The following is an 18,491-nucleotide window of genomic DNA, read 5'->3' on the forward strand; positions in this document are numbered from 1 at the left end:
TTTGGATGCACAGTAACGTGCAGGAGGCATTCCTCCTCCTGCAGCTGTGGGTTCAGGCCCCCCAGAAGGGGGAGTGGATAGAAGGCAGGAATATAGCATGGCCCTCAGGTGGCAGATGGCTAGCAATGAAGAGTGAAGCAGACTTCAGTGTGGTGCATGGCATGCATGCTCTTAGGCGTTCTTGGTTCTCATCTGTGCCTCAGATGAGCTTCTTCATTTTCATTGTCTCGTGACAATGCTGGGGCTTTTTATACTTCATCTTTTACCTTGGGACTAGTAATTGAAGCAGTTTTCTACTTAATATTGGATCTATTAAGTCAGAACATTCCTGACTCTGAGAAAAAGGAAATAACACCCATCTACCCCTGAGGTCACCAGGACCTGACGCCCAGCTAAAGCTGCACAGGCCCATTAGAGGTCATAGACTCAGATGGATTTGTACCAGGTGATAATGAGGTCCAATGGCTCCAGTACGATCTAATCATTAAGTGAGATTTACCTCGTAGAAAAAACTCTCCCAAACAGTCCATTACCTCAGCAGCTGCAAGACTGGATGATACTAAGGATCTAGAAACACTTATGTGGCCTTATATATTTATATGACTTTATATATTTATATGGCCTGCCATCCACAGCTCTGAACTTTGTTTCACTCCTAATCTTGCTCACCAGTCACCAGTAAAAATATACACACCCTTTAGTGTTGAACTGCTAATGAGAGTTAGAGGTCTTTCTTTCTTTCTTTTTTTTAAAAAAAGAAGAAATGGATGAGACTTGTTAACATATTTATAAGTGTGCACTGGATTTAATTCCATGTTGGAATAACTAGTGTAAACAGAGCACAGCCTGAAGTATTTTAATTTGTGTGTTTAAAGTTACACTTACTGTGTCTGTAAGTTGGATTTTGGAAATCGAAGATTTAATATTGGAACCTTTCCCTAAAAATAAATATTTGGGGCCCAATAACTTATTAAAAACAGGACACTAGTTTAATAATTTTAGTAAACTAAGTGCCTAAAGCAATTTATTTGTTGTACCATGTGAAATGGTTGAGGGAACCATGTATCTGGATAACAAAAACTGATATAAAAGCTGTGTAATTATGAAACCATGATATCCCCACTGGTCTGAACTCATTACCCAAAACATTGAAAATAACCATTTTGTTTTATAAGCATAAGAATGCACTCTAGGGTGTAGTTCATATAGTGTACACACTTATTGAATGCTTGAAACATTTAGCTTTTCACCTATTTCTTCACAGCATATTTGAAGCATATGTATATTAAGAAGCATGCAGTTTTTCAAATATTGTTTGTGTGCCATCAATGTGGTTGTCATTTTATTTCTGTACCTACCAAGTGGAATAGTAGTAATGATTTCAAATTCAGGCAATTGAGGAGCGTTTTTATTTGTGTCCGTTTTCTGGCTCATCAACTCATTCTGCAGGCTCAGTGTTTTTCTGTCACATACCAAAAGGCTGGGTCACCAAATACGATTGAATTGTTTTCTAGCACCAGTGTAGAGTGTTTCCCGACTCTTCCCAGCTGGCCAATTTCATTGTGCATGGAATGAGCTCAGGGGGTGCATGCCCTTGCTCCCCTCCTAGATTGCTTTGTTTCTCACCTACCTAGTGCTTTTTCAGTCAGATTAGTTCTTCTGATCAAAGCAGGGCACAGTAGTTGCCAGCAGTGAGTCAACACAGTGGTATCTGAAACATTGCAGTCATTCTGCTGTTGCCTCCTGTGTGCCTACCCGGCCACTTCTGGGAAAGCCTGCCTGTGGTGGTAGCATTTAAGCAGCGCCCTGGAAACCTTTCCACATCCAGCTGTCTGCAGTAGGATGCAGGAGGAGCTTTGTAATACCCGGTGTCTCTGTACCCTGTCTGCATGAAGCTTTATGCAGTATTGTCTGCTTTTGTCAATTCATCTGATGACTGTGTTTGGCCTCTCCAAGTTTTGACTTTTCTCTTTCCTCACTTCCCTCTCTTCATTCTTGGCATAGCACTGTGAACACCTCATCTTTCAACCTGAAGAAATTACCCTCAGTCAGTGATTACAGGGTGGCTCTGCTTGTTACATGTACTGTGTCTTCATTGACTGCTTCTTTCACCTCCTATGTCACTGTTTGGCTTCAGTCAGGCAGACAACAAGCAAGGCCAGCCAACAATTTAAATAACAGTCAAGGGGAGCCTTGCTTTTCAGATGGATTGTGTTTTATTTAGGTCGTTCCACACTTGACAGTGCACTAATGTAGGGAAAGTAATAATGTGTTCAAATTTTTGATTCACTTTTTCCATTCCCTTCATGCCTAGCCTTTCTGAGGCAGCAATAGGAAACATAACCATAATAGGATTATGTATATAATATAAAATAATATATAATATATCTCAGTATACATTTAGGTATGTGTGCACCATCTATGTCCTTCATATAAGTATACATTGCTGGTATCTTCTCATTGTTGGGAGTTTTGGGGAAGAAGTAGTAGAATTCTTGGCTGGAGCAGGGGAATGTTATGGTTTCATGTTGTTCATTTTCCTGCATTTTTGTGACTTAGGTAAAAGCTCAACATTTTGCAATCTGACTTGAACAAAGTCAGGAAAAATTCCGTCAAGCATTCTGTAAAAAGCAGATTTTGTAAGCATGAGTGCCAATGATTAGATACTTTTCAACACTTAGTTTTCTTTCAGAGATTAAACCAAAGCTTCCAGAAAAGTATTCTGCTCATGGACCTCAGATTGTCAGTATTCACCGAGTCTATATTCAGACCAGACAAGAGAAGCGCATCAATTTTACCATAGGAAGCCGAGCATACTTACTTCCAAAAACGTCTGTTGTAATTAAGTGCCCTGTACGAAGATTCCAGAAATCACTTATCCGATGGGAGAAAGATGGACAACACTTACAAAACTCTAAAAGACTTGGCATCACCAAGTCAGGGTCACTGAAAATACATTGTCTTGAAGCAACTGATATCGGTGTGTACCGGTGTATTGCAGGCTCTGTGCACGAGACATTTGTACTCAAACTCATTGGTACTGATAACAGACTGATAGAACCACCAAATCTTAGAAAACATGCCAGTGAGACTGCTAATGCAGATCACAACGAGGCCAACAGCTTTGGGGCCAAATGGCATAAAATGAGCAAAATGTGGCAAATGTGGAGTAAGAAGAATGAGCTCTATCTGGGTGACAGGCAAGTAAATGATCAACCATTTCTGAGAAATCTTGAAACCTTTGGGAGTAATTCAGCAGAAGAATTTAGCTCTCGAGAATTCAAGAATAAACGACTGGAGGCAGCAGTTCTCCAAGGTGCATACAGCATGGATACCGCGCAGTTTGAAGAACTAATAAGCAACATGAGTCAGCTCATTGAAACTGGAGAAGTCAATGATGACTTGGCATCCCAGGTCATTTATCAATTAATTGCTGAATTATCTAGGCTTCCACAACCAACCACTGAAAAATGGAAGGGGGCCCAGGATGAGAAATTTGCCTCAAAATTCACAGGCAAATCACCAAACAAATCTGAACATTTTAGCACAAAAGCTGTTGATAAATTAATGTTGGACCAGAAGGTTCCAGTTATTATGAGGCAAAAGGAAATTCCTGGAGTTTCCTTTAACAAAACAGTAACTGTACGAATTGGAAATACAGTTTTTCTGACCAAGAATACTCATGCTGTCAATCTACTGTGTGAAACAGCTGGTATTAGTGAAGTGAAATATACTTGGACAAAAGATGGGGAGACATTAAGATCCTCTGAGAAGTAAGTAAATATCTTCTTTGAATGAATTATGTCACTATAAACTGTTAAAATACACCCTGCTGTGTGGTGTTAAAACATACTGCTGTAAAAATGAGATAAGCATGAATCCTGTGCCTTCCATCTTTTTATTTAATTTGTTTTCTTTCAAATGTCTGTCATGTTGTTTTGTTTTACTAACTTCCAAGTGTGTGTCCATTTCCACAATATTACATGCAAGAATTGATTATTTTTTTTACTAGGTTAATTTTGGATGTAGCTCTTTTTGTGATCTGCCTTAAACATTTCAGCTGCATCAGAAAATGAACAGATTTATACTCAATTAAATTAAGACAACTATTGGATGGATTTGTTCATATACCAGATACAGTGAGATCACATTAAAAACTTCTGCTGTGGTATAGATGAAAGGCAGTATTTCTTATGCCTCATCTTATGGAGGGAAAATATCAGTTGTCTCTTCACCATCCTTCAACACGGAGTAAATTTTTAGGTATACCTGTGTCTGCACAACTTAAATTAAAAAAAATAATAATAAAAAATAACTTTTTTATTTTAGCTTTTTAAATTTTGTAATACTTTAGAACTTGTAAAAATTTCTGCTAAGGACAGTGCAGTGCAAAATAACGAAAAACTTCTAATACTATCTCATTTCAAAACTACACCTGAAGAACAAGTACAGCAAGTGTATTATACTCAGTTGTTTACTTAAGACAGAGCAAATACCTCATTGTTGATAAATTAGAAACTCACCTGATAATACTAACATTAGCTTTGTTGGAGAGCCTCTTAGAATTATAGCTAGCTCTTGATTAATGAAAAAAAATGATTCTGAAATTATAGACATTTTTGGATATTTCTCAACATACTTAACTGATTAATCACACTGCCAAGAAAAATATACTTCTGCAGGGCTATCAATTAAAGCAAAGACACCAAACCAAACCATTTTTTAAAGTGCAAATGTTTATGGAACCACGTAGCTCCCACCAGTTGTTTATTTTGTTAACTGTGCATAATTTCCCACTAATTTGTTGCAAGTGATACTTTCGGTTTTTTGGACATCATGATGTTTTGTTTATTTGTGAGCATCTGTTTGATTCCTAATGCCTACTTTCATAAACTGCCTTTTTTTTAGCCCAGACTGATATTCTTGCCCTTAGGATACATTGGCTACTTAGTTTTCTTTCCCAACCCCTTTTTTTTTTCCACGTTAAGCTTACTTATACACAAATGCATGTATGCGTTTATATTCATATATGTATATACATTTGTGTACTCAAAAACCAGTGACAGTAATAATATTGCATCTGAAAAAGAATGTGAGCAAGTAAGTAGGTTGTACTGCAATGCCACCTCACATATCTTGCCCTGAGATGGCAGGCAAGGTGTTCAAGACACCTGTGAGTTTTTGGTAGAAGACTTCAGCTTTAATGATGATATTAAAATTAACAAACTAACTACAGTAATTTGGGAGTCATATTAGTCCATATATTTGCAGATTCCACAATCCTGCTAAAAAAAAAAAACAAGCTTGCACTGGAGAAATTAATTTCTTGCCAAGCCTAATACTTTTAATTGTGGTAGTCTGATTTCTTCATGCTCTCATTCCTGAGGGATTCTGGTTAGCAGTAGTAAATTTGCTGTCTTTCAAAGGGCAGCAATTAGGACACAGCTTTGCAGAAGAAGGATATCTGAAGATTCTTACATACATGTATCCTTTAGCTCTCCCCCTTTGTCACCAAAGAGGAGGCAAAACTGTTACTGCATGCATTGGTTTAGTACAGTAAGTTTCTAAAAAGTTTTGTTGCTGTATCCTCAACTCTTGCAGATAGAAGACTCAGCTGTGTCTGTCCTAGGGCTGTAACCCTTGTCTTTTCTTGAATATTCTGCAGCATGATCCTGGACACCATTGGAAAAGTGCAGATTCAGAGTCCTACTCAAAAGGAACTGGGTACATATGGATGCCTGGTTGTTAATGACTTTGGTTTTGATATGGAAACATCTTTGCTATTGCGTGCAGGTAGGAATTGTAGCATCCACAGAACTGGGGATGTATTCTTTTCATACACCTATCCCCAGCTCCATTTGATGTAGTTTCTTTTGCTGGCAGTTTATGAAATTCTGCCCGATCTAATAGGTAGTAATGAGATGGTCTTGCTCTAAAACCAGAGCAGGTTTGAGCTGAGTCTGCTTTTGTGTATCCCACCTGTATTTTTGGGGTGGTTCTTTTCAAACTGAAATCTGTTCCAAACATGACAAATTTAAACACAAGCTCTATATTTACAAGTCAGATAAAGCTTTTAATATTGATTATTCTTTTGCTTTCATTTCAAAGAGGTTCCTGTCATCTTGTCCTCTGTGTTAAATGTTACAAATCTGGAAGCCAGCAATCTCTCTGCTATCGTTGGAGGTACAATCATGGCAAGAATTGGAGCAAATATTATGATTGAATGTCCAGTGAAAGGTAAGCAAGAACTCCACTGAAATTCCTTGTGATGTTAAAATAAGAAGTTTACTCTGTATCTAGAAAAGAGCTACCAGCAAAGGCAGCAAGATCATTGATCATTAGTCATTTTTTTCAGTATGTGTGTCACTCAACAAGTCCTATGTCTTTTCTGTTGGTCACTTTAGTTTACACATATGTGCTATGTGTTCAACAGGCTTTGTTTTAGAAGTACTTTTCTTTCCATCAAGTGGTCTGAGGCTCCACTACAGAACTTAAAGTCCAGTGAAGTGAGTAACTATCTTACTGCAATAGCAAGCATAGCCAGCTGACTTGCTCATCAGGGAGCTCTCCTTATCCTTATTTGAGATGCCCATATGTCTAGACTGTTGTTAAAACTGAAAATGAAATCTCCAGCCATAGTTTAATAGAACTTTAAACCTGACAGTGAAGTAAACTTACCTTTTAGAGCCATCAGTCTGCAGCTGCAGTACAGAAGACAAAGAAAAGTGCCGAGCCATGAAAGCATATAGATATTGTCTAGCACAACATCTGTCAAGCAGCATTAAGGTTAATCAAAAGCTACATGCATTAAGCAGATCCCTGTTTCATTTTATTTTCTTGTCCTTTTTAAAGGAAAGGTTGATATTTTCTTTTTCAATCTCATCAATATTATCTTTTAAGTTTCATTTGCAAGATTTAACTCACAGTGGTGATACTCTGTCAAATATTTAATAAGCGAAGGTCAGTCCTTTGTGCCTTATTGAAGAACATACATGAAAATATTTGCTGATAACAGTAGACGTTGCAATTGAATACAAAGAGACTTCAGAGAAATCAGTGTGCCATTCACATTTATATTGTTGGGGGAGCACGTATCTGAGTGTTGATACTGAACCAGAATACTGATATACTGATAGAAATATATATGCAAATAGTTCTGCCTACAATTGCGGCGCCAGGCTGACATATATTAGGACATGTGGCTCTGCTATTTGCTGTTGTACCAAGGCTAATTCTTTGATGAAGTAATATTTTCCAACTACAGTTTGGCAACTCTGTGCAGAACTGACCTACATCTCAAATTCAGCAGAGAGTTAATGTCACACTGTTAATATTAATATTGTTAGGATGGGTAAGCAGTTAGCAATTTAAATATAAATTAATATTTTCACATGGGACTGTGGATTTCCAAATGCTTTAGAATTGTATATATTACTGAGCCAAATCTTAGTTATGGTAAGACACCAGTGTTGACTTAAAATTGATTTATCTAATTGCTTTATTTCCCATCATTGCCAAGGAAATGAGTATTACTGCTTGTGAATAAAATAGAGTTTACATGTCTTAAAATTTCTCTTAGCCTAGAAGCAGAAAAACTTATGAAATAATGTAAGCAGAGTTTTTTTCTGATCTCCTTTTTTGATGAAAAGTAATACACCACTGACTTTAGTAGACTGAACTTAATAACACTCTGCTAATGTTTGTCTAATAGGGTGGGAACCAAAAATATGTCCATTTACAGTGTAGTGAGATGAGGACTTTGTTGTAAATGCTGATGAAATATCCTGTGAATTATGAGATGAGCAAACATTTGAATCAGAAAAAAAAAAAAAATAAAGTGAATATTTCTATATACTCTGAAGGTTCTGTTCCTACAAGCAGATAATGCAAGTCTGCAAGAGCCCTTTTCTCATCAGACATGTTGATTTATAATAATAATGTGGTTTCTTCTTGGAGTAACAGTCCCCTGTAAATCCTTATAATGAATATCTAATGTAAAAATGACAGTAGTTGAATGTGACTAGCTGTAAGCTGAGGATCTTAGAACGGGCTGTGAAAATAAAGTAATTACAAGAGAGAGCACTTCTTTGAGTTTCGTGGAGACCTTGACTAGATCTGGAGTGTCTTTTCCCCATTGCCCATTCCTCTGAACACTCAGAGAGGATGTATTTTTTTGTGATAACTTCTTGGTCTATCTAAGAAAAATATTACTAAATAAGTCTGTGTGCCTTCATGTTCTGCTATACACTTACATGGTATCCATCACCACAGACAACTCACACAGATTTCTCAGTGATGTCAAGCAGATACAGCAGAGCTGTTGGACTTTTGCTAGCCCACAGCATAGCTGGGCAAAAGAAGTAGTAGCTTATGAAGAAGGTATCTGTGTGCCATGCCACTAACAGAATTCTTAAATTACTTTCAAATTTCTTGGCTGCAATGACTTCTGAGCTCTGATTTTGTTTGTTTGTTTGTTTTTCCCCTGTAGACTGAATAACCTATAATCCTTGTTTACAGTTGTTCAAACCATTGCTTTCTCTGTACATAAATATATGTATCAAGTTCTACGTTTTGTCTAGCCACACAAGATCTATTCATATTTTCCATTATGAAACACATGAAAATCATGTATATATGCTAAAAAGGTAAGTTAATTGTTCATTTAGGAGAGACCACCATGCCAGCTGCAAGTAGGATCAACCTACCCAACAATCTGACAAAGACAGTTGTGAAAGGTAGAGTGGAAGTGATGTTACAGGGAAAGGTACACTTTCCAACTTTCTAACTTCCTCTACAGGCTGGCTAATAGCTAACCCTTTAATTATTCAAGGCCAGAAGGAGAACCAATTGTGTTCTGCCTCAGGGACTCTGGGTTCATTAAGGCCACGTTATGCAGAACAGTTCTGGTTTTAATAGAAAGGACATAAAGTTTAATATTATATACAGTCATCTGACTGCATTTTTTTTCTTTTCTTGTTGTTACTGATTTGGTTCTTTTTGTTCTTTCAAGGCTGTATCTTGTGCACCCTAAAAACTGCTTTCAGAAAAAAAACATTTAGAAATGTTAAAGAGAAGTGTATCCTGACAAATAGAAGAACATAAGGAACAGGCAAAGAAAATTTAAGTAAATCGCTAAAGCTAATAGTATAATTTTCTCTTTTTAATTTATATTAAAACTTTTTTCCACTAATTGTTATAAGCTCATTTTATAGCTCCCACCCGAGCATATGCTAGAAGATATTCATAACATTCTGGACAGATTCATATTCCATTCTTACGGCCAAGAGCTTTTCAATCAACACATATGTTATAAATATCAATACTGATTGCTCCAAATTACTCTTGGATAACATTTATTGTATTTGCAGAAAAGATCTTCTTGTGATTATTACTAAAATAAACTAAAACTGTCAGACTCCATTTATTGTGAAACCTTGAAAGTTCTAAGTTGAAGTATAATTGGGGAAAATTATATATATGTAAAATATGCATTGTCTGCCACCTGCTGGTGAGAGAACAGAAAGGAAATACTGAGTTAAGGTTGTTTAGACTGTAAACATTATATTGCATCTCTAAAATATCTTGGCATAACGGCTTTTAAGAGCAGAAACTTCATCTTGATACAAATGCTAATGCCTCTGAATATACTTTGACTCTCTAAGAATAGCATTTTGATTAAAAAAAGAGGCAAAGAATACAAAGAACCTGTTGAATCAAGGTCATCTTTTAGCACACACATTTCACAAAGATGGACCAGCTACTTACTGTCAGTATTGGAACTTGAAACAAATCCAGATAAATCAAGAATTTGATTTTCCATCTGTTCCTTCATTTACCCACAGTATTCCAAATGTAACTTTGATGTTGTTTTTTGTCTTCTATGCTTAACCACTCAGAAGACATCTCAGTGAAGAATAGCAGTTTATTACATCGGATTCTGGATCTCCTTTTCTTTCCCTTTTTTCTTTCCCTTTTTTCTTTCCTCTTCTTTCCTCTTCTTTCCTCTTCTTTCCTCTTCTTTCCTCTTCTTTCCTCTTCTTTCCTTTGTGTATTTTTCTAGAAATAACAACAGATTTTAAAGCGATAAGTATAGCTTTATTTTATGAGGAAGGAATGCCCCTTAAAATTAGGAAAACGAAGGGGGAATCTGATGATCATATGCTCCTTTTTAGCATAAGTGCACATACCTTAGTTTTAGTTTGGATATGACATAAGCTTTATAGTAAGTCTTCCAGTCCTTCCCTTTGCTTTGTGTCTTTGAACAGTCTGGGAGCCTAAAAATTGAATCCTTCTGGATCAAACTAAACTGAAAGGTGTGCCTACAGACTGTACCTTGGCTCTGAAATACTAATGGACAGAAAGTCCTGGGGGCCAGGTGGGACTCACCAAGCAGTCCAAGGCAAGCCCTCACCCAAACAGACATCAAATATGTTTCAGGACCTGAGTACCAGCTATCTCTTTTTATAAGCACATTCCTGATGCCCTTCACATTGAGGAAGAGTCATTCAGTTAATGACATGTTTTTAGTCCTCTTTGTCTACACATCCCCAGCTGCCCATCATTGGACACAAAAGACTGGCTTAGATGGACTTCGGGTCTGATTAAGAATAGCAATGCCTGTGTAATTCTTTGATTTCTGATAATTTTTTATTTTCCAAGTCCTTGAGAATGTTCCTGCTTTATGACCATAAATGACTGGGTCCTTGGTCATAGAGCCATGGCTATCTAGTAAAGTGAAAATGCAATCACTAATCAGTTGGGCAAAACTGTCTCTGATAATAGTGCTGAATTGTAGAATTGCCCTGATGTACACCAGGCAAAGCTTTGTTTGGGGATCAACTAGAGTATTTAGTCCAGTAGTGATTTCTGAGTTCACACTTGACTCAGACCTTCTTATTTAGATGCCTAATATTGTTGCCTTACTTTATTGCCTGGTTTTGAAAAATCTTAGTGTTAAACACCTGTGGCTGGAAAAAAGATCAAGCTCTCTTTGAGCTGACAGCCAGAGAACTAAACAGGATCTGACAGAGCTGTAGCAATGGTGGGATGAGAAGGGGTCTTGCTTCATGAACCTCTCTAAGGAGGTCACCAGATGTCAGTAAGTATATCTAAATCCTGCCAGACGCTGCTACCACCTAGGAAGAGGGGCTGTTGCATGGCTGCTACAAAGAGACACAGGTTATGACTTCGAAAGATTGCAAAAGAGCAGGGTGGTATCAGAAGGCAGGAGGGAGGATTGTACGAGGTGCCAAAATGTCTCACTCCAGCTCTCAGTCCAAGTCTATTATTCCCAGTGAAGTGGGCAAGATTCGTGCAGGTAATTTCAGTAGCAGCATGGTTTAGCCCTATTAGCATTCACTAGAAGTTGATTGCTCAATTGAGCAATCAAAAAAATAATTGAGATGACAATAAAGGCAGTTTGCAATTTCTGCTGAAGAAAATATGAAGATGTATAAATTAAAGAAGTTGTATGGTGAGTTACACTAAATCCACGGTAGGTGTTAGTAAGTGCAGAATGAATAAAATGACATTCGGTGTGTATATTACTGACCCAGAATCATTTCCTCTGCAAGATGACATGTGCAGTTATCCTCTAAAGTTAGGTAAACTTTTAAAGAAGTGCAGCAAAATGTGATTTGTGCCAGCGCAGTTCTGCCTTGCTCTTGAATGGGAAATACAGAATACTTTATGAGATTCTACATAGCTGGGGGAAAATTTTCTGAAGACATATCCAATGTTTTAGAGTGACTAGTTAGTAGGCCAAGATTTTTATGGTGTGTAATATTTCATAGGGCTTTCAAGGTTGGAGGAAATTTGTTTTTGAACACTGAATATTTTAAGGGCACCCTATAGTGCGGATTCCATTTTTTTCCTTTTTTAAACACGTGTTTCACAGTCCCATCCGGAGCTAGAGTTTTTTTCCATAACATTTGCTGTCCCAGGGCCACTCATGGTGGAAAATGACTTTTTTTTCATGGAACATTGAGTATTTTAGAGCTGTTCCAGTGCTAGTGGAAAATAACCTGTGCTTGAGGTCAGAAAAATAGATTAAACTAATTTTAAAGTTTTATAGCCACTTAGGTCTATAGACGAAATTTTTAACATCAGAGGATTTAGATCCATTGCAAGATTAAGATTCTGATTTTTAAGGTATTCTAGCTGTAAGAAGGCCCCAGCTCAGGAATGCATCTTTGTTCATGAAGGACAGTTGTAGCCATGCTTAATTTTAAGCATGTGTTTAATTGCATTCCCTAATAGGGAAGGATTTAATCCTATGCTTAAGTGCTTTCCTGACTTGGAGCCACAGGATATGATTGTTTGAGTTTGCTACTAGCTGAAGTCAGTGATGCATCTCTCCTCTGAATCACTGGGATCTAAACTGCACTCGGGGATTCTGAACCTTTGGCTGTTTGGGTGAGTCGATACCTTTGGGTTCATCCTCAGCTGCATCTGAGTGGAGGTGGGGTATGAAGGAAACAAAGGTGGCTACAAGCCATCTCTTACCTCTTCTCATTCTTGTACTGGCAGGGGATCAAATCAGGAATTCTTCAGCTTGGAAGCAGTATTTTTTTGGATGTAGATAGGTAATGACTTCCTTCCAGGGTTACAAACTGGAAGATTCTTTTTTTTTTTTTTTTTTTCTTTCCCAAAGAGAAGGTCTAGAAAATGATTCCCAGAACAATTTGGTGTCTTCTGACCCACCTAGAAAGGTAATCTAATAATTCTATAGAGGAAGCTTATGTAGATTTGAAAAATTTGGACACTAAGATGAAAGGAAAGACATGTTTTAAAACTGTCCTAGTAAGGACAAATGACAACAGAAGAAACATCTTCAATTCTAACTAACAGAGGGTGGAAAAATAGAGCAGTGAGGAGTAAAAAGCCATTCTAATCAGCTTTTAAACATCTCTGTTAAGAATTCTGAACACACGTTTCCTATTTAATATGTCTTTTCTATACAATCCTGGGCTCTTGAAGACAAAGTGAACATTATTTTTGTCTGTATAAAGTCCTTGTGTGGATCTGTTTGTGTAAAGGAGAGTGAAGCATCTGCATTAAGATTAAACTTTATGCATAGGATGAAGTCCTCCATAAATCCCTAAATTCAAGGATAATTTCACCTCCATTCACTTTGTCACCTTGAAGAAAATAAATAAATAAATCACCTAATGGCTTCTTTTTGCTTAGTTTAGATTCTCTTTGGAAAAGGTAGAAAGTTGTGGGTTTTGTTGTTGTTTTTTCTTTTGTTATTCATTTTGATGGTATGCTTGAACTGTACCTGAACTGTTTCTGTGTAGGAAAATTGGTGCTTGTCACAGTTCTGAACAGTCTTGTCACAAGAAGAATGTGGGAATTGCATACTTTGCCTGCTTTCTCACAGGATGGATGGGACTTAATATGCAGTGCTGGATACCAGTAGAAAATTTTATTACAGGGTAATAAGCATGTAGTCTAATTTCTAAAGAAAAAGTGTTGAAAATCTGCATGATGGAAGCCTTTTCAACAGAAATGTATACAGGTGACTGCCTGGTGGGGTTGTGCTATGTGCTGTGTGTTGTGACAAGGGTTTTACGCAAAGCACTGTTAAGAACAGAGACTACTAGAAAGGTAAATGAATGGCTAAAAATAATTTTTTTGAGTATCCTCCAACAGTAAGAGTTTCTCCTGATAGGAATTCCAGAAGTGATAGTATGCAAAAGAACTCAGTGTCTTTCATCAGAGTTATGGCAGAAAAGGATTTTTTTTGCTGGCAATATAAACATACAGATAAACTGAAGCTGTCCAGAAGAGCTTGAAATGTACATGCTGCTTTACCCAAGAATGCAAAGGAGCTGGAATAGAATGGATGGCCTTAAATTTTTCTCCTGTCTGTTTTATTTCTTTAATCCATTTATAGGGTGTCTATCAGCAGATACGATAGCACCACACTTTTTTTTTTTTTTTTTTTTTTTTTTCCTGGCCAGATTCTGTTCTGTATCTCTCTGGATGCACAACTCTGAAAGCTTTATACAACATTTGAGCTCTCCAGTTTTGGGTTTCCCTGAAAGGCAGGGGTAGAGGCCCCTGCTATCTAGCAGACAGCCACATCCTGCCTGCAGCATGCAGAGCCATGCCCTCTCTCCTCCATGCATGCTATACTCCAGCAGGATACCACAACCTGTAGCAGGTCCCCAAACTCTTCTCTGAAAGGTGTTTTTCCATTCTTCCTTAGTTGAGGAAACTGAAGGTTTGCTTAATGGCAGCCTACCCAAAACCACCTGTAAAGGGATGCAGAAGGACTTTGACTGCAATTACCAGTTGTTCTTCAGCAGATGATCCAATATCTCCCAGCTTTGCTTTCAGACAGTGGATTGTTTTCCATGTAATACAAAGGGGACAGAAAGGGAAAACCAAATGCAAAAACTTGAAGGGGCCTCAGGTGACCATGAAGAGGCCAACTCAGAGGGAGTCAAACACCTAATTCACATAAAAACTTAAATAAGATCTAACTTTTCAGAAATTTTAGATAAAATACAATACAGAGGTGTTCTGATTACTATTTTCAATGTGATCAGCTCAGATTTATGGATGTCCTCCGAAGGTACCTAGATAACGTTATCTGTGCTTTGTAATAACAGTGTGTGTTGACCAGACGGTGCTTAATAATGTTGGTTTTTCCATGATATTTTTAGTTGATCATTATAAATGCACATTTTTGCCTCTTTTTCTGTAAGTGGCAGCACCCCAAAGATTACTTGGTTGGATTAACTGTGCATTTCAATTGGACCGACTGTTGGACTGCCATGTGGAGCTCTCTCCTCGCTTACGTTCCTTAGACCTACAATTTATATTTGTGTGTTCACATTATTCACTTTGGCAGTGATCTGATTTACTTATGTGTGTGTGGTATTGCTTGCTTGTTTCTACCAAAGAGAAATATATACAGCTTTTTGGAGAGAAGAAAAAAAAAAAAAAAAAAAAGAAAAAAAGAAGAGGAATCACTTGCTAGTGACTTAAGGGTGTGTGACAGCTACTCAGTTTTGAACCTCAATGGAGAGGCAAAGCTATTCTGCAGATTTCTTCTGCAAACTGAACTCCAGTCAAGGTTTTAAAAGGCTCAACATCCCCCTGAATGAGGGAGAGGTAGAGGAGTAGAGACATGGCAATTCTTCTGGCATAAATGCTAGGATACAACTGAAATTTGGAAGAAAGACACATTTTACTTAAGTGAAATCCCAGGAATGTGGCACATTTTTGAATACTGTGCTGCAGGCAGAGGGAAGACTATCATGGGATGATATCTTGGCCTGAATTTTGATAGAGGCTCAGATTAAAAGTTAAATTTGAACCTTCCCAAACATTTTCTTGTTTTTGTGTATTGTGGAATTTAACTTTAAAGCTTTTAACTCTGGTCCCAGCTTAACCATGCTCCTTCTGACATATTTTTGGCTCTGATCAGCCTGCAGGACTTTGGTGCTAGTGAGGGTAGTCTGGCTGCAAACCTGTAGGCCTTGGATTAAAACAACTCCGCATCCTCACAGCACCTCCTCAGTCCATCTATGTAGCGAGTATGTATGCTGGAATGGCCATGGAAAATACACTGTAAAGGAAAAATGTGTCTGAGTATGATACATTTTAGCCAAAAAGCTGGGGTATAATGAAAAAAAGACCCTTAGAACAGGACCTCTTCGTAATTCCAAAAGGATTTTTCGATGTGGCATAAAGCTTCTTCTGGAAACTTGAAAAACAGCCTGTTTTTTTGGACCCTTGTGCGCTCTGAAGATATGTATCTTGTTTTTATACATTTTTACTCAGTAAAACACAACGTCATGAGTTTAAAAGCACTGAACATTTGCTAAATTGCATAGAATTTAAATTTGTGATTCTGCAGGAGGGCGTTTTTGTCTGCTGTCTTTCTAGACTAAAATGGTGTGTGGAGCTTTTTCCTTCAGTGCAATGGCAGGATCCAAAAAATATGTCTGGTTCCTATTACAGTAAAGGAAAAACTTGAGGTGTGCATTGAAAGTGCTAAGCCAGTGATTGAAATGTTAAAGTTGTTCCTAAAGGCTATTCCACATCATGAAGACATCATCTGAAAAGTAATACTGCACAATGATCTGTGAAGCAAGGAGCCTGAATTAGCATTCAATATGGCTGAAACTTCCAAATGTCCCACATTTGGGACAGCTTCTCTAGCAGAACCCATTTTGGTAGTCTTCAGGGAGCACTGATCAATATATTTAGACAAGAAAACAGAGCTCAGGCAAAAGGCACTTCAGCTGCTCTGGCTTGTGCCTTGTGTATTCACATGCCTCTGTGGCTCGTCACTGTGCCGCGTTATGTCAGACTTACCCCACGATTTATCCAGGATTTTGGAGCCTTGAAAGAGTGCCTCATCTGCAGCAGCTCAACTGGAGCACAAACAGTAAGGTGGCGGATCTGCCAGCTTGCAAGATATCCTTTGGAAGGCAAATGTTTGAGGAAAATAAAACATCTGTAGAGGTCCTTCCACAGAGGTAATACTGTGCAATTGGAAAAATCATCTAATTAAAAATAAACATCTGAAGTCATTCGTGGATCAAAATTTAGAATGAGTTTCTTAGAGTACAAGCTTGACAGTAGGAAAGGGATAGGCCTTTGGCTTTCTGTAGCGTGGTAAATGAGAATGCTCAACAGCTGAGCCCCTTGCCCAGTTGTTAATAGCTCTTTCTGTTCCTTTTCCTTCACGCTCCATTGTTACAAGTTGTATTTATGACATCCGCTACATGAAGTTTTCAGGTGTTTTTTGGGGTAGAAATTGGCCACATATTCTCTATTCTAATTGGTAAATATATGTGTGGGGTTTTTTTCCTTCAAGAGAAACATTTTTTCCCAATTTATTTTTCTGCTATATTATTTTTAAATTAGAAATTTGATATTCGTTCCTTTCTTCACCCATTCTGGGATGCAGATAGTTGTGTTAATTGGCCCTGACTTGGGTTAGCAGTCTCACATATTTTGATAGAGAGATACATGAGCACATGGCTTTTGTAGGACGGGTAGCAGTTTTTGAAACTGTTCTGTGAGCTTACCTTGAAGTTCTCAACCTTTAATCTCTCAGGGATGCTGAATTATTTGTAGGGCTCCAAGTAAGCAGGTTTGTTGTGAGTGGAAAAATTACTTGTTTTGTTTTGATAGTGTTACACTGTCTGTGAAAGAACAAAGATTCTTGGATTCTATGGTAGCAGTTAGCAGTAAAAAATATACCATTTATCTTACCCTATTGTTTTTAATTATATGTATTTAAAAGGTGTTCCCCAACCAAACGTAATGTGGTTTAAGAAGAAAGACTTCCAACAAATTGGTTCTTTCCTGCCTTTGAATGGCTCTTTATCTCTGAGGAATGTTTCCTACGAAGATGCAGGAACATATATTTGCAGAGCATCTAATGCGCTCGGAAAAGCTGAAGCTGCATCTGTTCTCCACTTAACTGGTAAGTGCTGAATGAGAATTCCTTACTGCTAACAACAGTCACCCACTCTTATTATCAATTTTTACTGATTAAACAATTTGGGTGGAGGGAAGTGGGGTGATATTTAACACTTAATTATGAACTAGGAGTTTTTTATTTGATCTGACTCTCTGGGATCTGGTCTGATCTCTCATTTCCTATAATAGTGCATCTAGGTACAGATGGACTGACTTGTGACTTCTTCAAAAGTTGTTCCATCTTCTTGCTTCTATGGAACAAATTTAAGCCCTTAAGCCATGAGACATACTAGAAAATTAAATCAAATGTCATATTACATTATGTCCAGTGCTTTTATATAGGGGAACAGGATAGGCTTGGGTTCAGAAAATCTTCAGGGAAGTATAGTGAAATGAAAACAAAGGATTTTGTTTTTGTTGTTGTTGTTTTTGTTGTTGTTTTGTTTCTAATCATAAAGGCTGATAAAACATAGGGATGTAGAAAAAAAAAAATCAGAATATGAACTGCTAACTCAGAATAGAAAATGTAAAGAAAAACTCCATTTAAATGACTCTATTGTAAGTAGATTAATCATGTAATACTGTATAATACAATCACGCCTTGCAAATAGCTCCAGTAAATGGATCATTCAGCTCTAGAGATTAATTCTCAATATTTTGGTGTACAAAGTACAGCACAGTTATACATGGCTAATCCTGCTACAAAGCTTGCTTTGTACACATATGTTGGCACATATATGTTGGCAGGTTATGGATGTTTGGATCTGTTGGCCAAGGAAGATGTACCAAAGACATGAGACTTTTTTGTCCCAGCATTTACATAGATAAGCAGGAAGCTTGGTGCAGACATTGTACATTGAGGAAAAATCTTGAGTAATCCATCCAACCAATGTAAAATGACCCATGGAAGTTAGAATAAAACAAAAGATTTAAACCATTCTGGAAGGAGAATCATGGATATTATGCATACTCATTAAAACAGAAATGTTGACTGAATGGCAAGAACTGCATATTACTGACAGATTGCCCACATTTCTGGCAGT

The 18,491-nt window shown here is 37.5% G+C and overlaps 1 protein-coding gene across 1 annotated transcript in view; it reads left to right on the forward strand.

The window, feature by feature from the left end:
* The window catches only part of ADAMTSL3 (ADAMTS like 3), a gene marked incomplete at both ends in the record, with an annotated part of 186,210 nt that overhangs the window by 157,659 nt on the left and 10,060 nt on the right, over positions 1-18,491 (forward strand). Inside the window, 4 exons of the mRNA XM_084293125.1 lie at positions 2,693-3,773; positions 5,666-5,793; positions 6,109-6,237; positions 17,270-17,452. Coding sequence (XP_084149251.1) covers positions 2,693-3,773; positions 5,666-5,793; positions 6,109-6,237; positions 17,270-17,452 — 1,521 coding nt within the window. The remainder of the gene's footprint in view (positions 1-2,692; positions 3,774-5,665; positions 5,794-6,108; positions 6,238-17,269; positions 17,453-18,491) is intronic.

Source organism: Netta rufina (assembly GCF_964035555.1).
Source record: "Netta rufina genome assembly, chromosome: 11".
In the NCBI taxonomy this organism is placed as follows: Eukaryota; Metazoa; Chordata; class Aves; order Anseriformes; family Anatidae; genus Netta; species Netta rufina.